Source organism: Poeciliopsis prolifica, unplaced genomic scaffold (assembly GCF_027474105.1).
Source record: "Poeciliopsis prolifica strain line A6 unplaced genomic scaffold, Auburn_PproV2 SCAFFOLD041, whole genome shotgun sequence".
NCBI classification, from domain to species: Eukaryota; Metazoa; Chordata; class Actinopteri; order Cyprinodontiformes; family Poeciliidae; genus Poeciliopsis; species Poeciliopsis prolifica.
The window spans coordinates 3,956,763-3,980,184 of record NW_026562416.1 but is presented as its reverse complement, the minus strand read 5'-3'; the positions used below and the strand labels follow the sequence as shown (position 1 = coordinate 3,980,184).

The 23,422-nt window shown below is 37.5% G+C and overlaps 1 protein-coding gene across 1 annotated transcript in view; it reads right to left on the bottom strand.

The window, feature by feature from the left end:
- Window positions 1-202: 202 nt before the first annotated feature.
- Window positions 203-23,422, bottom strand: part of grin2da (glutamate receptor, ionotropic, N-methyl D-aspartate 2D, a) — a 162,699-nt gene continuing 139,479 nt past the window's right edge. Inside the window, exons 15-19 of the mRNA XM_055055179.1 lie at window positions 22,748-22,817; window positions 22,121-22,238; window positions 13,672-13,733; window positions 13,300-13,470; window positions 203-9,480 (exon numbers count right to left, since the gene is read on the bottom strand). Of these exons, the coding sequence (XP_054911154.1) occupies window positions 6,346-9,480; window positions 13,300-13,470; window positions 13,672-13,733; window positions 22,121-22,238; window positions 22,748-22,817 (3,556 nt within the window). The 3' untranslated portion in view covers window positions 203-6,345. The remainder of the gene's footprint in view (window positions 9,481-13,299; window positions 13,471-13,671; window positions 13,734-22,120; window positions 22,239-22,747; window positions 22,818-23,422) is intronic.

The window sequence follows — 23,422 nt, the reverse complement described above, 5'->3', positions numbered from 1 at the left end:
TATGGATACAAAATTGTTGGTTTGTTATAAAAAGCAAGTAGCAAAGAGTGGTTTGTCAATGCATGGGCACAACAGAGGCCTTCTGATTTACGAAAAAGAAAAAGAAATCCAAACCAATGTCCTGACCAAATAAATAATAAAAAAAAATAATAATATTAACCAATTCATTCAGCATAGAAGAAGAAAACCTTGACACACATCATGTTTTTATTAAAATCATCTTTTTTATTTTTGTCCCACTTGCATTACAGCACAATGTTGTCATTGTCCCCATTGTTTGGAATATGTGGATAAAGCAGAGTGGTGGCAGCATTTTACCACACCTGTGAATGAATGTGTGATTCTAATGTGAATTTATCATGTTTGCTTGCCTGCCTGTGTGATGTGCTGGCACAAAACACAGAACAGCCAGTTTCCCCATACAGTCAGTCATTACAGCAGTAGTAATACAACACCATAAGACATTGTTCAGATCATAAGCACATCTGCAAAAATTGAAGATGTGCTTCCAGTGCAGGCTGAAACTTAGTTTCACATAATCCTAAACACAATTTTAAACTTGACATTTATCATATCTTCAGTTACTCTTCTCAAACATGTATTCTGTAAAATGGCAACTGTAATGGAAAAAGAGAAATAGGGAATTAAAAAAATTCTAACTTTGTTAAAAGTAAAAATTTAAGTCTGCATCCACAAATGTATTGTCAGCAATTCCGAATCAATTTCCGTAATTTAGAATTGCATATACCGTCACCAATATGTAGAGTTATGAAAGTAGGGCTTGTCATTGACAATGTATAGGAAATAATTTTTTCTTGGACTTCACATTTAACATGAAGTTGGGCGTGTTAGATTTTATTCAGTCCAAGAAAAAGATGTCATAGGAATGTACTGAAGCAAATTTAAAGCTGATATGTGAAAGTCCCCAGGAGGCATTTGTCAAAGTACCACATGTGTAAAACCTTGAAAATGGCAGCTTAGATCCAAAATGGCCTATTTACTGTTGAGTTTAAGGCATACATTGAAGAATATTTTAGCCCGCCCTGCAGATTTATACAAATGTATCTGCTCTAAAATTGCTGTAATTTAAAAGGTGTGTCAGAAATGTAATCTTTTTTTTTTGTGATTTTCTTTGCAACCGATGAGAGATATACATTTTTACTGCTCCTACATGTTAAATTTGTTGAAGTTTCGGGGATGTGTTTAGATTTTAATAAACTAAATACTGCCTTCAGTACTTTAAAAAGGGAAGAAAGAATAATTGTAAATGGCATCATGGCACAAAAGTAGTAATCAATGGCGTAAAAAGTCATAAGCAGGCCAACAATGCTGATGATGATGTGATATATAACATGTAAAAGACAGTAATAGGTGCCAAATTGTTCTTGGCATCATGGGATATTATATTGTTTATATCACTAGATATAAAGCAAAACATTATTGAACCAGTGTACAGGTAAGTAAAAAAAAATCACTTTTCAGAAAGTGAAACATGTTACAATGATCAATAACAGAGTAAAATGTATTAGGTTTTTATTATGATCATTTTGATGATTATGGCTTGCATTTAAAGAAAACCCAAAATTCAGTGTCTAAGATTATTTGAGTATTGCCAAAAAGGTAAATATTAGAAATTCAGTTTTACCTCTGCTAATTAACTCAGAACCTCGAAATGGTTCAGTAGGGTCAGTAGGCTACAAAAAAGGGGAAGAATGTTGGACTCAGTAAATGTGCAGAAAACACCCATTAACACTCTCCACAAGGGGGTAAATCATACAAGGTCATTGCTAAGGAAGCTGTTTTTTCAGAGTCCTATTTCCAAGCAAGGTTGAATGGAAGGACAACCTTCCAATCTTGAGATTATCCTCTCAATAATGTGCAAAGTGGTGCACCACATTCTTGAGAGGATAATCAGGCAAAATGTTTTCAAGAATTTAGGTGAGCTGCACAAAGAGCAGACTGAGGCTATATCCAGCACAAATGCGGCACTATGCACAGTCTCTTGCAAGGTATGAAAACAATGTATTTCTTGTGTCATGCACCTCCTGAAACACAGGTCTCAGAAGTATTTCACCTTGATGAAGAAGAACAAGAACTGGACTGCTGCTCCCCTGTCCTTTTTTCAGATGACATACTATTTTTGTTTCTTTGGAAATTGGAGTGTGGAGGATGAGTGGAGAATCCATATTTCATGTCACCTGTTGATGTTGATCCACTGTATTATCTGAAGCCTGCAGCCATCTAATGGGGCATTTTAAAGCACTTCTGATCTCAAGATTCATAGAGTCTGATTTCAATTTCCACCAGGACTTGGCACATGTGTGTACTGTCAAAGACACCACAGTGTTACAGGGCTGGATTGGCCCACAATCTGACCTGAACAAAACAAAACAAAAGATCTTAAGGGCACCATCAAAGAAACCTGGGCTTCCAATACATCTCAACAATGAAACAGGCTAATGCATTTGTTCATGCAAAACAAGCCCCAGAAAACTATTGAATGCATAGAAATGAATACACACTTTCAGAAACCTGACATTTCATTGACACTAAATTTGGGATTTTTATCATCTGTAAGTCATACTCATTTAAATTACAAGAAATAAATCTTCTACTCTATGTGTAATGAAGTTGTACGAGTTTCACTTTCTGAAATGAGTGGCAGAAAATATTCACCTTTTTCATAATATACATTTTTTTTTTTGATGCACCTGTGTTCATGAAAGCCTTTGATCAGCCCCTTTTAGCCAAAGTGGTAATAAATAGGAGATTTAGCTCTTCTCACAGGTGTCGAAATCAGACATATCAGTTCTGTATTCAGAAAATACAGTTTGCTTAAGAAATATACAATTTTTGTTTGTATTTTTTGTTGTTCAGCACAGCAGCTTGACAGATATGCAATGCATGTTTAGTAAGAAGTAACAAAGTAAGATTTGTGCTGCTCACTACATTGTATTTAAGAGAGATCACAAATGCAATGAACTAAAACCGAGGGTCTAGAATAGGACCCGTTCACATATGAAAATTGTGGTAAAAGCTCCTGCATCATTAAAATATTTAGTTAGCTTTCTATCTGTTGCCCAAGCCAAAAAATGAAGGCCCCTCTGGGTAGACAAACACACACCATCACTGCTACAGTGACGTGGTCTTAAGACACTCATGCTCCCCTCCTTGTTGTCACTATACGTTCAGCTCTTTGCACTAGCTATAGGAAATAGCTAATGTAGGCAGATGGTTGGTCTTAGGTGAGCAAAAACACAGTTACATACTGGTCTCTGTTTTCACTGGGGGTGAGGGAGCTGGGCAGTCGGTCTGAGACAAGGAGAGACACAGACAAAAAAGACATTTTCAAGATAATACCATGAATTTAGTAGACAAACTTATATAACAGATAATAGAGTTTTGAAATATACTATTATATACATAGAGAGAAATGGGCTTTTTCTTGATTAAATAAATATATCAGTAGATACGTTTAAAACAAACAAAAAAAACATACCAGCTTTACAATTGCAGACAGATACCAGCACAATGGATAGACATAAGGGAAAAAAGAGAAGTAGAAAAGGGAAAGATCGATGGTCTTTTTTTTAACAAACACTCAAGCTTTACGTTCAGACCGCTACTAGCTGTTGTGCAACTGACCTTCTGTATAATTACATATCTATAATGCTGACTAACATTAAAGTTTTTTGCGACAGCCTTCACACACATCAAGTCAAACCGTTTGGACTCAAATTTAGGTTGCTTAGTTTGTGAATGCATAGAGGAATGCCCCCCCATGTTTGCTTAGTTTATCCAAAGGCTGTTGATTGTAATATGCAAAGCAAAGATGGCTCACTGTTTTTACATGTGTGAATTTCATTCTACTGTATCTGCTTAGTATGGTTTAATTTGAGACATTTTATTGTTATTTAAACAGATATATATTTTTTAATATCTTACATTTTTTTATGATGGTAGTTATATTTACATATATGAAATATAAATAATTTTATCTCAGTTAAAATAAGACAAACTCTATATGACAAAATCTATATTAAAAAGCTAGTCTTTGCTTTGTTTTCTTCAGTTAAATTAAATTATGGCTCAGATGCAGTTCCAGGGCGATCAACATGAGCTGACCAGAATTTTAAGGAAAGATGGCTCAGGACATTTCAGCAACTGATAAAACCTTCGTCCTTTTCCTACCTCTTCACTGATGCCCAGCCTCCAGTTTAAGAAACCTCTTAACCTAATTTTAAATAAAGTGAATCTAAAATTTGTTGTAACTGCGTCAGCCATGCCATGGATAAAAAGCTATGTCTTATGATCACACATTTACAAGATGAGAAATGCTTTTTAATATTTTTAACAAAATATCACAATATATTCCATTGTGTCTTCCATATACTCTCATTTAGCTCCAACACTTATCACATCACAAGCATCTTCCCTGTGACATCAAAACGGCTCTGGCACTAAATGTATTCATAGGTAAATAACTTTCTGATAATACATTGACATACCTTCTTACTCATACTTAACAGGAGCAATTAGCATAAGGCTAGAAAGTCAAACAATTTGTAAATCACCAACAAGCTGCTTAACTACATGTCTTTTGGTTGATGGCAAGCAAAAGTGGTTTCATAAGCTTTTTAAAATATATTTTTTTTGTTCTCGAGCCTTGGCACTAACTTGAAGAATAAAATAAAGCCAACAAAAAATAGAAAACAAATTAACAAGAAAAAAAAAAGACAATTCCATTCCAATCAATGGCAGCTCCAATTCTTCAGAACTCCACAAGATTCACATATTGTTGCTCACCCCGCTTTGTCAACAATGACCCACATCAACGTTCTATCTATTTCTTTACCATGCATGTAGACCCTCTGAAGTGCTACAAGTTCCATCTTCAAGTGTCTTACAGTAAATGGTGCAGCACACATGTCGGCGGCTGACCTTACATTCAGTCGAAAAACAGGCAGGGAACAGAAACTGCCTCCGGTTTTGTAGTTAGGTAGTTGTGAGAACATTTTATGTGTACCCAAGCTAGAGTAGCATGGCACAGTGATTACATTGTATTAGACTTAATACATGTCTTGACATTTAAAACACCATCAATAGCAACAACAACTATGACACAGAAGTAAAGAAATGGTATTTAAGTATAAAGCTTTAACAAGAACAAATATGGTATAATGAATTGCTCAAGAAGAAGAGTAGATGACTTGACTTGGTAATTTGCATGTGTTCTTACATGTATTGGAGCATTTTTGGGGTTGTGTGGGTGCGTGTATATGCACGTGCATGAGTGTGTGTTTGTTTGCATTAGTGTGAGCACATACAGTATTGGAGGTGATGTAATATTCTGCGAGATAAAAGGAAACACAGCTGGAAACATTATACATGTTGATGTTGAGCTCTACTTAAGTTTGGCACTCAGCTTTTCATTAAGCCAGAAGAATATCAGTCACAGCTGACTTACCCTGTTGTCAAGAATACAAACACAGAAAAGCACAGACACACAGAATAATCACATCAAAGAGAAGAGGCAAGAGGAGAGAACAGGAGAGGAGCTGGCGAGAGAGCTGAAAAAAGACTGGTATGTGAAGAACACAGAAAGAAAGTAAAAAAGAAGAAACAGAAAATGAAAAAAAGGAGCGGGGGCAGAGGGAGGGGGGGACGAGGTAATAAAGTTGGAGGAAAAAGAAAGCAAAGAAAAAGAAAAATAACAGGTAGTAACCATCCTCCTGTCCCTCTTGACAAGAAGGCATTGATCACGCAACAAAGATACTTTAGGTGGCTGTCACAGTTCTGCGGGAGTGTAAACAGTTTGTTTGGGGAAAAAGAAAATCAAGGTAAGCAATTTGTTTAAAAGGAAAAAATCAGAACAGTGTTCAGTGTTAAAGGCTTCTGAGAGCAGCGGGCATACAGTACTATAAAGTTTCTGAGCCCTCAGAAAGTATTGAGATTTCTCTGAATGCACTGACAACTTCACTGCTTTACCTTTTCAAAATCCTTTACTTATAACAGCAAATATGCCTTCTGTATTAGTGATGCTTTTCATATCAGATTACTCTAATGTTAAGCATTATTCAGAGAGTCAATGCAGTTGTTGTCTTTCACAGGATGAGAGAATATTAACGAGGCATCGGTAAGAAAAAAATGGTCCTGTGTTCTCTTGACCTACTCCACTGACTCTGTTTGGCTTTCTGGTTTGTTTGTTTGTTCATTTGTGCAGAACATTAAGGAATGAATGGGCTCAGAGCTGAACTGACTAAGCTACACAACCATATTTGCACTTCCTCTTTTTTATGTCAACTTTGCAGGACATTAGTAGAGCTTTTGTTTTCTTGCTTAAATTCACACTTCACTCTCCACACTGGAGAAATGAGCCGAGTCCCTTCGTGAGCAAAGGCTCTTGGCTTTTAGGGGTAAGTGAGGAGACTGAGGAAATCTCTGGGGTACAGAGCGCAGTCTCTGGTACTGCAGTTTGGCACTTGCCGAAGCCATTGAAGAGGCCTGGATTGCTCCTGGTGCAGATGAAACCACTGAGGGAGAGGAAACAGATGAGGAAGAGGTAGGGAGAGGAGCATGAATTGAGTGAGATGAGGACGGAGGAGCTGGAAGGGCTGGGAGCTGTGATGGCAAGTTTGATACAAGAGACGAAGGTGGGGATGGTTGTCTTCCTCGATCTCGATCCTTTTCTGTTCTCTGTGTCCTTTGCTGGATGTTTAAGTTTGACTGGCTACCAGATTTAGAAAGATTATGTGATCGATCAGGTTTAGATGATAATGAGGAGTCGTGTTTTGGTTTCAGGGGACCACCAAAACTCTGGCAGTGGTGGTACAGCTCTTCCTGGCTTCGTGAAGTCACACGAGCCCATTTAGAGGAATGTGGATGGTGTCGTGGTGAATGACAGGAGGAGCAAGCAGTGTGCCCCCTACTTTTGTCCTTGGACTTGCGCTTACTTTTCTTCTCATCCTGTATGTGAAGCTTGTCTACTGACCAGTATCGACGGGGTGGTGGTGGGGTGAGAGGAGGTGGAGGCCAGTGTGAACCTGATCCCCAGCCTCTCTCTCCTCTACCACCTCCACCTGCACTAGATCCCCACCCACTCTCTGCTGTTCCCCATCTTTCTCCTCGCTCTTGGAAGAGGTCATCTCTGCTGTTGACACTGCCTGCTTTATCCCTAGAGGGATATGTGCTAAAAAACCAACCCCCTCCTCCAATTCCTCCCACTGCCCTACCTTCATGATCCTCCCAGTACCTCTCAAACTTCCCAAATTCTCCTGAAGACCCATCGTCATCAGAGTATATCCCAACTACCTTATCACGTTCCCGCTCCTCTTCAGATATTGTCCTACCTCCTCTATGCCTTTTTCCACGTTCTACTTTCCTCCTGTCTGACTCAGAATCTTCCTCCTCATCCTCTACTTCAGATTCCCACTCATGGAAAGACAATCCTTCCTTAGAATGCATTTCACCTCTTTCGTTCCTTCCTAGCAGTGGCCTCCTCTCTCCCTCCATGCCCACAGCATCTCTGTCTGAGCTTTTGCTTTTCCTTCTTTTAGAAGATACCGGTAACAAGGGCAGAAAGGCAGATGGTATGGCATCAGAAGATAGATTACCTCCTTGCCAGAACTTGACAGATGTAGAAGCCTTACTAGAGCTATGAAGATTCTTGCTGTTTCTTCTCCTGTGTTGTCTGTCTTTTCCTCTATTCTCTTCTCCATCATCTCTCTCTTTCTCATGTCTATCCTTCCTTTCATCTTCGCCAGGGATGTTCCATCCATAGCTTCTGATAGAGCTTTCACTCTTTTTCCGAAATGATTCCCGTCTCAAAGGTGGGTAAGCTGGGAAGTCTGGTGTTGCTGATTTGACTTCCTCTCGTTTTTCTGGATCTCCAACTTCTTGATCTGCCCTCTTTCGCTCTCTTTTTTTCGTCTTATCCTCTTTCTTCCTTTTCTTCTTTGCTTTGCGGCGCTTACGCTCCCTTTCTCTCTCTCTTTCCTCTCGCTTTTTCTTTTTTCGTCCTTTCTTTCTCCTTTTTCTCTCCCGCTCTCTCTCTTTGTGGTGTCTTTTCTCATCTCTACTCACTGCTCCATCTTTGTTTGATGTCCCTCCTCTCGCTCTTTCTCTGTCACTCCATGATGCCCACCACTCCTGCAATTGCGCCAGTTGACTGCTGGTTCTCTCTCTTCCAAAATTTCTCTGTGGATGTGGTTTTCGGGGAGGGACTGGAGGAGGTGGTGGACTACATGGTAGTGAGCGTGATGACATCCTCCGGGAACGAACTTTCTTCCGTGACCCAAGAAGAAGGCTTGATTCCTCAGTAAGAAGATCTGAGTCATAATCATCATCCACCATAAAATCATGATCTCCTGCTCGGTACCGGAAACTGAGTGAGGAGTTGTAGGAGCTGTCACTGGAACATGATGAGGGGGAATTTGATCGAGAAAGTGATCCAGAGGATGAAGAAGATGATGAGGATGAAGACGACGAAGAGGAAGAAGACGAGGCACTGGTGCAAGATGAGTAGAAACGGCATGGAGACGACGGAGTAGTAGGGGTATGTGTAGGGGAGGAGAGGGGCACAGGAAGTGGAGGAGGTGGAGGAGGTCGGCGTCCTCGCCTGCCAACTCCATCACCTGCCCCATATCTTCCACCTCCTCGTCTCCCTAGAGGGAGTATATTCTCATAAAGTGGACCTCCTGAGCCTTTTCTCCTTGCCTGAGCAAGGCTTCCTCTTCGCCAAAAGGGAGGCCTTCGTGGAGAAGATGGGAGTGGAGGAGGAGGCTTGGGGATTGGGTGTCCTTGTTGAGAGCCTTTTGGAGGCAGCCGTGGCATCCCCGGGGCTTTAAAACCTCGAGAATTGGCTTTGGTAGTCTGTTGAGGACCTCCTACTTGTTGGTCCAAGTTAGCCCCTAGCCCCTCTGGGTCTATTGGACCATAGTAGCGCTTATATTCATCTAGCCCTGTGTCACCTCCACCAGGAACCCCTACCTGGAGGCTCCAATGTGTTCCAAGATTCTGTTGATACTGCTGCTGTGCTTGCAGTTCAGTGATGCCACCTGCAATTCCACCAACACCCACTCCTCCACTGCTGCTTCCGCTCATGATTTTTTCTGGCTTTGGCCTGTTCCAGCGATCAACCACAGCCAATCTGCGGTCATGACGAGGCAGGAAGGTGGAGCAAGGCATGGGTCCTTCCAATAAAGGGCTATTGGAAGGACCCAGAGCCATTGCTGAATGTCCTGTAGCTGCTGGTGATCCAGGCAACATAGTGGTATAGGTCTGCCCTTGCTGCTGCTGGTGGTGCTTCTGCTGTTGTTGCTGTTGCACCATGGCGATAGCGGTTGTGTTGTTCACTGTGGCTGTAACAAGGTGTTGTTGGGGGACACTGGGGATAGTAGTAACAGAGTGGTACTGAGGCAAAGAGCTTTTGCTCCCTCCCGGTGCTGTCTCATCCTCAAACTGGCAGCAACTGTACATCCCCTGGGTGGAGAGATAACAGAGGGGCCATAATTAGATCAACAGGCAGTCGTGTATGAAAAGAAGGAGACTGTATGCACATATCCATGTTTTTCAAATGCAGAAAAACATGAATACCAACACCCTTGGTTTGAAAAAAAAGAACAAAAATCAAAAATAGTAAAAATATTCTGAGTAATAAATAATGTAAAAACTATTTTTAAAAGACAGTTTTGATATATTTTATATGAATAAATAATTAGGTGAAAAATAAAGTTGTTTCAAAACTCTACTGTCTAAATTTAGATGTAATCAAGAACCATATTTATTGTGACGACTGTGAAAATAAAATCCCCTTTTACCAACTTTTAATGTTGCTGTTGAAAGAAGAAACTTTCTAACTGCATCAACAAATATTCCCCATAAATTTAAAACATCTTATTTGTGAATTTAAAACATCTTATTTGTGAACTAATGTGTCCATTTTATTTGATAATTTGTATTAAGTTTTAAACGGTCTTATGGTGCAAATTGGTTTAGTTGTTTGGTTTTCTGTTCCTACAGCCTTGTTCTCTTAGTTTTCTTTTTTTTTGTGCTATCTGGTTCTGAAAAGTCTGAAAAAGACTCTTCAAGTAACTGAACCGAAATATAAAACTGCATTAAATATCCTAAATTTTGATCCCTCTTCCACCCTAAAATAAAACATAAGTCAACTGAAATTTATGTCACATAACTAAATCCCTTCTATGACACTGTGGTCCTCTTTTCTTTATTTACACATTAGAGAGGAGAAATGGAACTCAATTAGCAGCTCTCAGAGTGGTCATGTAAATCACCAAATTTCTATTATTCCTCACATGATAGGGGAAGATGACTCATTTGATATCTGCACCATAATAATAAGGCCTCTTGTAAATCTCTGCTCTCCACCCAGATATAGATCTAATGGAGGGGCTATAATAATGGCCCTTCTGGACAAATGAATTGGCACTCCCAGTGACAGAAGTACTACCTCAGTCCCTGGAGCACAGGATGCTGCACACTGTGAAATTGGAAATCAGGGTAAGTTGCTGACTGTGTTCAAGGAAATCACATACAAACAAACTTAAAAGCAGAGGTATATGTTATATATACCCTAATAAATATTTAACAACCAAACTTTAGGTTGAGGAACATGAGGTATAATCAATATTTTCCGTCAAAATGGAAAATATTATAGATAAAAGTTCAGCCAAGTATGCTGACACGATGGGTATATATTAATGAAGAAATGTGAAATTGAACTTCAAATTGTCCAGGATGAAGATCTACTTGCAATATTTCTAAATAACAAGTAAAACAAAGAAAGCAAACAAAACAAAACAACAAACTAACTTTAACTAGACAATCAAAAAGACTGCTGAGAATTAGATACAAAGGTAGCCAGTCAAATGGTTTATTGCGAGTGGTCTACAGTGTGCATTTTTCTGTTTTCTTCCTCAGATTTGTGCCTCAAGACAATTCTGGCTCTAAGGTGTACACACAATACAATTTGGAATAAGGCTATAGAACAATAAGTTGAGTAACAACCATTTCTGACATTACATTCTTAAGGTTCTTGGGGTCAAGGTCAAAGTTCAAGTTCCAAATATCCCTTTACTTAGGGGTTGCTAAATATAGCAGTTTGAAGCAGTTCAATTTAAAAGTTTTACACAAAACTGAAAATGTTCAAAATGTCAAAATGACCAATTTTTGTTCTAGTGTCAAAAAGCTCAGCTTTCAAAAATCTCAATGTAATTCATGTTAACACTTCTTAGGACAACATTCACTTCTGGTTTTTACTCTTATTTCAATTTAGATTTTTTATAGTAGCCGTTCAAACAAACATTGTTTGAAAGCACCATTGTTGTCTGTATTTGAACTTCATATTTCTCACCTGTCTGCTGCTTTCCAGCTCTTCTCTGACCTCACTCTGTACTGTTTTTGTAATTTGTTTCATTCACTTTTCTGCTGCTGGCCTGCACAGCATTTATTATGCTCCACTATCTCGCCACTCAAAACTAACAACTGTCTCATTGACTTCTGGTTCTGCTCTTTTGTTATCTCAAAGCTCCCCTATCTAACAGAGCACCTAAAACTCAGTTTTTTTCTTCAATTACACCCACTTTGAAATTCTTTCATACAATTTTCTGAGTTAATTATTTAACATGCTTGCGAACTACCTTCAATTTCACAGTTAGCCCCACACAAACTGCCTGGGCTTAACTTACAGAAACCCTGCAGACATAAAAAGGAGACAGTTGTGTAACAGCAGAGTAATCACTCTGCATTGGGCTCTTAAAGCTCTTCTTAAAATGATGCCAAAGATAAATGCTGCTACTTATTTTGGCTTTGTTCCCTTGTCCCTGCTGAGTGCCAGAGACAAGTGCCAATAAGATTGATGCCTACATGTGGCTGCACGCAATATAAATCTTGGTTGTATCTGAAAACCTTTTTGTATTTTCTGACTCTATTATTAAATAGGTCTTTGTACTGAAAACATTAGTATTACAAATAAGCATGGTTGATTAAAATCATTCCAAAAACAAGAAAGAACCCAAAACATTTTTAACCTTGAGGTTTATCAAAACATCTGGTCCTGCATAAATTATTCATCAGCAATGTTGAAGTAATCTGGAAAGAAGTTAATGGTTGTTTCACTGATTAGCTCCTTTTTAAGTCAACAGTTTGCAAATTTGTACAATCAGCTACTTCAGAGTCACAGCTATTAAAAACTGATGCCTTTGATTATATTCTATTCTGATTCCCAGACACAGTTTTTTTGTCCATTTTTATATATATTAAATATTAAAACTGGCAGGAGCAGACTACTTTCTACACATGACTCCTTTTTATCTGAAATATATGGTATTTGAAATTTGGTAAACATCTTTAACTGCATTTCCTACTGTTGAATGCATTGAAATATATGCACTTTATACTTCAAATCATGGTTTAATTTAGGAATTTGTGAACTGGACTTCAGTCAAGAACATTAAATCAAGGAATCATAGAAAGACAACACACTATGGGAAAACATATTATTGTGCACTGTCAGTACTAATGTGAATGGTTTTAAACATTTTACCTGGTAAGAATTATTAAAGTAGAACGTACTATCCTACAAGCATATCTATCCAAACTGAAAATAACTTATTTATTATTGAGAAGGCAAAAGGTTGCTGTACTTGAACTTCTCACTATGAAACACCAAACTTTTTATGTGGTCAAAAAAACCAAATCTTTGAGCCAGACAAATTATATATATTTTTTATTCATTTATTTAATTTAGCAATATTTGATTTGGGATGCATTAAGAACATGGAACATGATCAAATACAGGGAAAAATGAAATTCTTTGGGTTTTACCAAATATTGTTACTTTCTTCCTGCTCTCACTGAGAAAAAAAGTCTCTCCTTTAAATCTTTACAAGTCCACTAGGTTGAGACAATAACATTCAGCACTAATTGGTTGGGAACGCAGAAATAGTCCTTTGTATAAATGCATATATTCAACTATATAAGACTTTTGACTTCTTATTGTAAAATAGATTAAAACTACTAGGAAATACACTAAAATTGTCCAAGTTATAGATCATTGTACACCAGTTCCCCTTCACCCAACCATGCTGTTAGCCTTGATTCAAATTGTATCTCTCTGCAGTTATAAGAATGAAACATAGCACATCCTCCAGACATTCATAAAGCTCACTCACTGATTGGCAATAATACATGATTGTACGACTCTTTTTCAACAGTTTACTGGCTTTAAAGGTCATTCTTAATATTAGAAGAATATTTATTAAATTATCTCTTCTTTCTTACCCTGCTAAGAGCCAGGAGAAAGTCCATCCCTCCAGACCTTTTGACACAATGCCTTAGTTTCCAGTACACCAGATGCTCCCAGGCAAACACCAGGAGACTGAGACCCATGGCCACCAGCAGCATGTAGAATACCCCTGCCATGTTGTCAATATCCAGCTTACTGCTCATCACCTAAAGGCACAGAATAATGTAGCAGTGAGAGAAGAAAATTGCAAAGAGAATTCCCCTAAACTGTAGTGAGAATAGACAGAGCTCATCTGGAAGCTATTGGTTGGAGAAATTCATGGTTACATTTTACTGCTTAACTAATCAATAAATACACACAGAACATGGCTCAGTAGACTAAGTTAAGCTTTGAATAAGACATCATACCTCAATTTTATCATTGTGGCAAATTCCAGACAGCCAAAGGCGCTCCAGCATATCAATCTCATCTGAAACAAAAAGGAAAGGAGGAGTGGAAAGAAGATCAAATTGGTGAGAAGATGGAGCTGAGAGGTGATGGGTGAGTGTGTTTAAAGGGTAAAATTAAAATTAATTAAGGTTGAAGGGATACATGCAAAAGACAATTGGGAAAAGTTCAGACAGTACAGCAGGAAAGGGGAAATTAAGTAAAAAATGCAAAGGAGGGGATTACCACCTTTTTGTCATGAGATCAAGGTGTTTGATCCCCTAAGAGAGAGCACTGAAGCATGACAAGTAAAGCTGAAGAGAGAGGAAGGAAAATGTAGTTTCAACAAAAATGAAAGGAATGGATGATGAAACTGAGCATGGTGAGGAGAAATAAGTAGAGGAAAACAATTCTTGTTTTAATATTCCTGCAAAAATGTTAAATAAAACAGCTGGATAGAAACAATATAAAAATAATAATAATAAAATAACAAACAGAAGAACTTGTAAAACAAACCATCAAGTGCTCAGAACAGACAGAAAGTTCACAAAGAGCAGAAATGTAAAATATTTTTCCTTCAAAAGTTATGAGATCGAAAGTAAAAATTGGGAATTAGTGGCAGAGAGAAACTCTTTGAAGCCGATTCTGAAATGGCTCTGTGTCTGAGGCGAGTACACTGAGGGCAGAGTGATGCGACAGCACATGGGAGATGAAAGGAGGAATACACACAAACATTACATTTCCTGCTCAAACTATCCAAAACACACACACGCGAGGCACACACTCTGAACTCCAGTGTGACAAGGCTCTCTGCCCTGGTCATTACTGCATTAATCAAAAAGAATGAGGTTGTGCAAAGGAGAACGGTACCTCATCTTCCCATGTACAGGGCTTTGGGTGTGCATGACTGGGTTGCAGACAACTTCTGAATCAAGCACATAAGCACAGTGTCTTACACATGGGTTCAGGATCTGTCACTGTACACAGTCTCACGACGCCCCAGTTAAAGAGGATCCCATCTTCAATTATAAGCCGACCTTTGGGTTAATTACTGTGGCTTGGAAACGCCTCCTAACACTGTGCCACGTCAATTAGACTTCTACCACTCAGCTAGAATGACTGAAACTTCAAATTTGCTCAAATAAAAAAGAAACAAAATCTCACTCCAGTAATAACTGCTGTGCAAAATTTGACATCCATTAAAAGGCTTGCTTGAATTCAAATGTCACAACAGCCACTGAGATGAATGTTCATTCAATGGTGGCTTACTCAGAGGATCTAATTCTTCACATTTTGATCACAGCTTGTTGGTTTATTTTCTTTGCCCAGACTTTTTTACTTTCTGTATTTTATATGAAATTATTGCAGTCAATAAAGCTTTTATTTAGAGAACATTTTTCACAAGTAAGGCTGCAAAAGCACATGATTCCATTTGTGTCCTTTCTTCCTCACAATAGAAGAAAATATTTAGCATGCAGACCATAAAGTTAAACTCATGGTTCCATCTATGAACAGTTCTTTTGTGACTTGCAATCATTGTAAATTCACTCCTATTTAAATCCACCATTCCTGTATTCCTCCAACATCTATGCAGTGGTTTACAGTAAAGAATTAATCCCCTATAATTTTTAATCCTCTCAATGGCATTGTGTAAAATATTTCTCTTATCCAATCTGTGCAGAAAAGCAGTAAGTTAAGGCTATTATCACCTGAGGCAGTTCTAAGGATACAGCATCACCTGCTGTGACTGCAAAAGCAGGCAAACAAGAGGAATCCTTCCAAGTGCTTTTCACATCAACAGGATTTTCTCAAATCAAATAAGCAAATTGTGTATTTTGTCTGAGGTTATGTCATGTGTTTGACATCCCCTACACTAATGTAAAGAAAACAATAGTTGATGCACAATAGACTCAACACAGAAGAAAAATAGGTATGTCAGAGACTTAGCCAAAGTCTTCCATTCTTTGCCAAACCATTTTCCCTCACTGGAGACAACGGGAATATTCTAAATAAATAAGGCCAAGGAAACCTAATTATCGAAAAGTAAATGTTAGAAAACCACAAAGGATGATTGTAATAGACTGGCATCATTTTAATTTCTAGATAGATGATTATTTTAGTATTATGGCAACAGGTCATCTGTTTTTATTATTGCACTTTTTTTTGTACTTTTAGGACAGGGCTGCATACTTTTACATTGTTCCCCAGTTGAGTGGAACTGGATGGTTATACAATCTTGACTTAAAATGGCAGAGCGAAGAGCACATTTAGTCTGCTCTTTTCACTTTTGTATTTAATAAAAAAAATAATAAAATAGCTGTCATCTTTTTACAGTTTATTCAAATGGAGAAACATACACAGAAAGGACAAAAATTGGAAGGTAGTGCAAAGGCTACTTTGTGAGTGACAGAAGTAAATTATGTTTGGCACTGTCATGTCATCAATCTCAGAGCAAAAATTGCTTTGTCAAGACATCAACAAATCTTTAAAAGATGAGATAATGTTTGAGAAACCAGTTTTAGAAGAAGGATGTTCTTATATTCCAAAGGATGTAAGATGCAAAATATTTTCTTCTTTGTTTTTTTTATACATAACAAGTGCTCTACACTCTCCACTCGCTCACAACCAAAACAAGGATACTGAATAAGAAAAAAAAATCCAAAACACTTTTCTCACAATATAAAATCAGACTTTAGTCAAGGAAAAAAAAATCACTGTTGAGACATTTGTTTTTAACCTGTGACAGTTATATTCATTCACAAAGATTTACAAAAAAATTAATTTGAGAGAACATTGTTGTTGTTTATTCATAACTTCCCAAACATTTTTCCTGGATATACATATGACATGAAGAGGACTATTTATTTTGATCATTTCTCTACCTGTTACAGGGTGCTTGTCATCAAAGATAGTTTAAACACCAAAAGTCTTACTAAAAACAATGGAATCTGTTAGAAAAGTAAAAAGAATCACTATTTGAAAAATGGGTAATAAAAATGTCTATAATCAATAATCAATGTGTCTGTTTGATCCTAATTGCAACACTGATTAAATATCACACATCCTATCATATTATTTTTGTGGATAAAAGAAATGCCCTGGAACATGAAGGCACTCAGCATCTTCATAAGCTGTGCCTGGAATGCCGAGGCAGAAAACACAGAAAACAAAACAAAAAAAAAATGTTTTCTTTGTTGAGCAAAAACAAAGTTTTTTTTTATTACTTTTTTTATTGTCCGTTGAAACTATGAGACCACTGCAACTGTGTGCACTGTGTGTGCGCATTTGCGTTTGGAAGGGAAAAGTAAGAATTGGGCAGTGGTAAATGGTTGTCTGAGTAAAGACATTCACTTCCATATTTTGTGCAAATGAAAAATAAAATATTTTAAATGAACAGAAACCATAAATTGTGTTATCTAAAACATACATAAAACTTCTAGTTTATATACTGACCTTCAATAATGAAACAAATAGGAAAAAAAAAATACTGTTGGATGTGAAAGCAACAACCCTCCACCAGAAACAGATTTTTAGGATTGAATTTGGGAGAAAATAAATCACACACAGAGGTGTATAATCACAGCACAGCATTCAAAGCTCTATTTATTTTATCTCCTCTCTGTAAAATTTACATTTCAAATACTTGCAGACATAAAGCCGATCTGCATATTGCATTATAAATGTACTGTTTTTGACTGCAGGTAGAGAAAGTGCATGTTTATATGTGGCTAAATGAGCAAAAGCTTGCACCGTTAAAACGAAAGCAGGGATGCTGGGTAAAAATGCTATACTACAACATTGCAGATCCACACAAACGGACACATTGTCTGACTCTTCTTTCTGTCTGTAAAATGAAGATCAGCATCTGGGTCAATGGAAACTCAGAGCAATTTCAAAAAGGATGTAAACAACAAAAGAAATCAGTTTCCCCCAGGTGTATTGTACTGCGACAGTTTTCCTTACCTTCAGTGCCAAAAGATGTTCATATTCACTTTTTCTTTTTTGAGTGCGTGCGTTTGTTGCATGCGTGCATACTTGCGTGTGTGTGTGCGCAGGTGATTTTTATTACTTTTGCTCAGTCAGCATGAAGCTGTGTAAGAGGCACAAAGAAACAGTGTAGTGGAGGAAAACTTTGGATGTATGCTGCTGTGGGATTTTCACTGAAATACAATGTCAGCAGTTATAAGTAATTCTTCTTCTGCATCAGGGTGTTTTCATAGCATCTCTTTAAAGGTAGTTTATTTCTCTAAACTCCACTGAAGCCGAGTGTAACTCGGCAGTAAGCTATCTCATCTTAAAGAGATCAATTTAAAAGCACGGTTAGGCCTCAGATTTTCTCACAAACGAACACAGAATTTCCAATTTTGTCAATGCCTTCAATAAAAATGAAGTCCTAGAACATATCCATCCATCCATCCACCCATCCATTTTCTGATCACCCTTCTCCCTAACGGGGTCGGGAGTTGCTGCTGCCTATCTCCAACTGGAGATAGGCACACAGATGGACAACACAGAAATAAACAGGACAAACACACATGCATACACACACACACACACACACACACCCACACACACACACACACACACACACACACACACACCTGGGAAGAATTTGGAAAGACCAATTAACCTGACAGTCATGTTTTTGGACCGTGGGAGGAAGCCGGAGAATCCGGAGAGAACCCACGCATGCACAGGGAGAACATGCAAACTCCATGCAGAAAGACCCCGGGTCGGGAATCATGTAATCTCATTTAGACCTGAAAGTTACCTTTTTTAAAAGATGCTCAATAAAGTAGAGGATTGGATTCTCAATATTAGTTAAAAACGACCCATCTAATCAATACAAGCTTTCAATGTGCAACATTGTTTCTGCACACAAAGGTAATGCAAATAGCTCTAGTCTTTGAGAATGTGAAGCTGTGGCTGCAGTTTAAGTTAATATACATAAATATGGATAAGAATCCAAATGTAAAATTGCCCATTTAATTTCATAAGCACAAAAAGAAGTTGAAGCTTTTTTTAGAAGCAGTTCTGTCCTTCCACCTTATACAATTAGAAAGAAATATAGAAGGACATCAAATAAAACAGCTAGACATCTCATTTTAAAAAGGAACACGAATATTTTACTTTTAATATCCATGTCCCATCAACCAGTCGGGCCATCTGCCCCCGGGAGCTGCTGTCACTGCTTGCACTGAGGCATTTGCCACCATCTCTTGTTCACTAATTGCAAAGAGGCTAAATTACTCCTCAGGGGAGCCAATTTGATGACTGACCATGTGAAAAAAAGGAAATGACATCCCTCTAACAAAGAGGTAGATTACGAGGACCAATTACATATCTCGTTTAGGGCCACAGTGCATTTTACAGCACCTGATCAATTAATATATATTTGAGGTTGATTACATGATTGCTGCAGCTCAGACTTCAGGCTCCAAATGAATAACCCAAAGAGCACAATTAAGCAAAACAGTTGAAGCAAGAAAACATGCTAGTCCCACAAATAAGCATGGAAATTTATTCACACTCCTGGATGAACAAGCATTTTTCAGTATTGCTAAACACATACTTATTGATTTATCTATTTGTCCTACAGTTTGCAATGTTAATAGTCTTTAACAATCCTTTTTGTCTGGGAGAGTTATCAAACTAGTAAATAAATTACACTGAGCTGTACTATTTTTCAGCTTTTTCAGGATTTTCTACACTATGCAGATTTTTGCTCTGTCTTTTTTATACATTCAATAGATGTAGGATGTCAAATACAACTAAATTTTTAATTCAGATAATTTTGCGATTTCACCTTTAGTGAGAAATGGCTTCTACACTTCTCATCTTATACCAGAAACAAACTTGGTTGAATGGAAATTATTTCAAAGCAAATCATTTTCATCTAAGAACTGCACTCCTAGTTTTATGGCATGTTTGACTTTAGGCTACTTCAAAAGTAGCCTAAAGTCTACTTCTTTATTGTTTCTTCTAAAAGCAGCAATGAGACAGTTTTCTACCTTGCTACAAACACAATGTATATTTTTTACAGTCACATTCAATTAAAATTGTTTTATTTGAGTGTAAAACACTAAATCTAATCTATAGAAATAGATTAGATTTTCAGAAATAGAAAGTATATTACTGAAGTAAGATTTTCAACTATAGTTTAACTTGGACCTCATCTCTTGGTGTATCAGCTAACTGTATTTGCATGTGTGAATAAGATATGAGAGCAAGTTCAGAAATGAAAAAAGGAAAGATAATGCATCTTATAAATGAGAGAAAAATGTAAAAATCTTAGTCATGTGTGACTGGTTTGGCTCTTGACCTTAAACGCTGATGTGAACAGCTGTCATTTCTTACAAGTTTTGCTCTCTTTCTTTTAACTAGTGACTTGTATAACTTTTTCATACATTTTAAACTCTAATGAGTTCTTCCACCTGTCTGTTCCACTAATTATCTTATTCATTCTTCACCCAATCAAAACGTCCAGACTAACTTGGAAAGGAAACATTTTCATGTCAATTTTATTGAAATTCAAAACCAATTGTGAAACTGTTTGGCCAAATAAATAAATAAATACAACTATTACAAATAGGCTACTTTATCAGACTTTACAAAGTCCTAAGTTTCTTTCTGTATCAGGATAAAATTCCACCATAAGAATCAGTGAATCCTTACAGCACTGATATTTTCTTTTTTCACTCATTTGTTTATTTAAGAAAAGAGTTGTATTGTTAATTCTCATCTTCAAACCTTTGCTCTGAATCATCACACACACACATGCCAAGATTCTATCATTTTTTTTGCATTTTATTTAATAACTGCCCATCCCTACCCCCATTGAGAGGATTAAATTGTGCCTCCAAGAGTGTTTTCAAGAGGCCAGAAGTATCACAGGACCTATTCTTGAAGACCATCGTTAATCAGTGTTCTTTGTGGCATCATGTCTGATTTATATTAAAAAATCAGCTGTTGTACTGTAGATTTTTCCACCACAGTATTTCCACTGTTAGACTGATTTCCATGCTTGAGTCGATTCTTAATTGGCTTAATTACTCATATTGGTTTTCCGGCAAGTTTCCAGTAAAGGTCCCTGTTTTATTAAGTTTTAAAGCATCAAAATGCATAGAGACAGTTTTATTGCACATATCACATTTTTCCTCATTACAGTACTAACAAAAATTTAGTTTGAGAACAGCCTGTAGTCTGAACCAGCTCATCTCTGACTGGCAACTTCTAAATTTGAAAGCTATACAAAGTATTTCAAGTGAAATTCAATAACTCTGCCTGCTAAAAAGTAATACAGAAGATTAAAAATGGTTCTTTCATGTGAACCAGTGTTTTGTTGCCAGAATCAATGCTGGAGGCAATAGAAACAAACATTTTAGAGGACACCTGGATTTGATGGACTAAACTGAAAACTTCACAAAACGTGATCGAGATGAGGTTGTGTTCCTTTCACCGTTTTCCCTTACAGCCATGTTACGAGCACTTTGAAACCCATGTCATGTGGGTCTAAACGTGGGAATATGAAGGGTATTTGTTTTCTTTCTGCACATTAGGTTCTGGAAGGTCTTTGAAGTTTGTACTGTGCTGTTGATGTTCTCATGTTCATCGTGGGTGTGGATGGGAGTAGAGAACAGTGGGGTTGAATTCTCAATATTCTCCCACATTATGACTAGGGAAGTTATTTTTGTCATTATTATTATTATTATTGTAATTTTTTTTAGATAAAAAATAGCAGGCAGGGTAATAATGATAAAGTCATATACTGTACCATGTTAAATGCAATGCTATTTTGCTATGGCATTGTGTTTTCTATGATGGTAAGAAACTGGTAAGCAATCGGTTAAGAGTGTTACTCATGAGCTCTTAGCTACTCCTTATGACAAAGATTTTACATAAGGTTATCTGTAAACAGCTGCAAATGGAACTGATGGATCAGATGTGTTTAAGTCATAAAATCAGTTTGTGAAACTTCTGTTTCACATATTTTAGATTTTGCTGCTTTAACAATAAAAAAAGCATACACTATTTTTTTTTCCTAGATGAAATTTATGATGCTTCAGGAATTATTTTATCTTCTTTAGTACCTCTGAATTATAGCGCCTCAGAAGTACTTTTCCTTTCTTCAGATATGCTTCACATACCAGCAACCTGGTTCAAAAATTAAGAAGAGATTTATCATTTTTCTGCCTCGATTAGCTGTTCTTGAGCCCCGGAGGCATCTCAAATGTAGGTGTTTTATACTGCTGCTTGACTAATATCAGCACCTGGTTGTGTTTAAATTTTCCTCAGAGAAATTAAATATAAAATGAGTTCTTGCTGGTATGCTCCAGTCTTATTACTCAGTAATATAATTACATGGAATAAAAAAAAAAATCATTTGCTTTCTCCAACTGCATATAATGTGAACAGTCTTTTTTCTCTTACCATCTCCAACTAATTGCAGCAGAGCCAGGTCCAATGGTCGTTTCCAGCGAGAATTCTTGTGCAGGGCGATGCCGTAGCCTGTGGTGGCAAACACTTTCCCAGACCCAATGGTCATCACCTTATGGGATCAAGCACACATAGATAAATAAACATTACTACATCCCTTCTGTCACTGCTGCCTCAGTGCGGTTATCTCTGTTTAAATATTTACGTCCCTTAAAATCCCAGCGCTGGAGAATGAGAAATGGTTTTGGGGAGGGGATGCAGCTTTACATCAGTTGTAGTAATTACTGCTGCAGTGGCTGTTGTATGAACCTGCTGGGAGCGTGGGCCTCACACAAACATCATTACAAATTATGACTGAGAGATTTTTATCCGTCCTGCAAGAGCCGCATCAGATGCAACCTTATAAATAAATCAACATCAGTGCTGTCTAAAAATGACATTATTAATTTAGCTAGAGGCCCAAGGGATCAATAAAATGGCGTTTGATGTGTTTGTTTGATTTATTGAAGGCAGATTCGGCCCTTGTGGAAATGCTCATTTAGATAGCTTACAGGAATCTCCTGCCCATATGTATGAGCATGTCATTGTGCAGAGCTGTGAAATGGCAGACCTATTTCTTACCTTGCAGCCCTCATCCTTCCTGGCCATATAGTTCAGCACAGCAGCATCATAAATAAAGGCATCTAGTTTTCTGCAAGGGAAGAATGAAGGTGGAAAATTACATCACAGAATTGGAAATCACTGCCCTGGAGCTAAATGACTGTAGAACAAGCACACAAAATGATGGAATTGGCAGAAAAACTAGCACTATAAAAACAACCCTGCACAAAAGAAATCTGATTTTAAAGGAGGCCTCTTTCTACGCACAATTCGGTACCAACTTTCAAAAATCTTACAAGGAGATATTTATCATGGTGGAGGCAAAGATGTCATTTCTCCTCCTACAATAGCCACAAAAGAACAGAATACAATGCAGCATCAGGGGAGGCTGAGATTCAAGTAAAAGGGAGCGAATGCCGCTTTAGCTCAGCAGGAGAAAGGCTCACAGTTGCTGTAATCTCCATGTGCAGCTGCCTGCAGAAATACAGATTGTTACATAAATGTGCAGACATGTTGATCTTGCCAGCATTCTCCAGCTACAGTTCTGTTGAAGTCACATTCGAAGTGTTATCCATTTCCCATTCCTTAACATATATGCAGACATTTCATGGACAAAGTTAAAAAGTATCCGGATGACCCAAACACCACAGCTACAATAATTTGAGGTGTTAATTAGCTCTTTTAGTTTACTTTGAA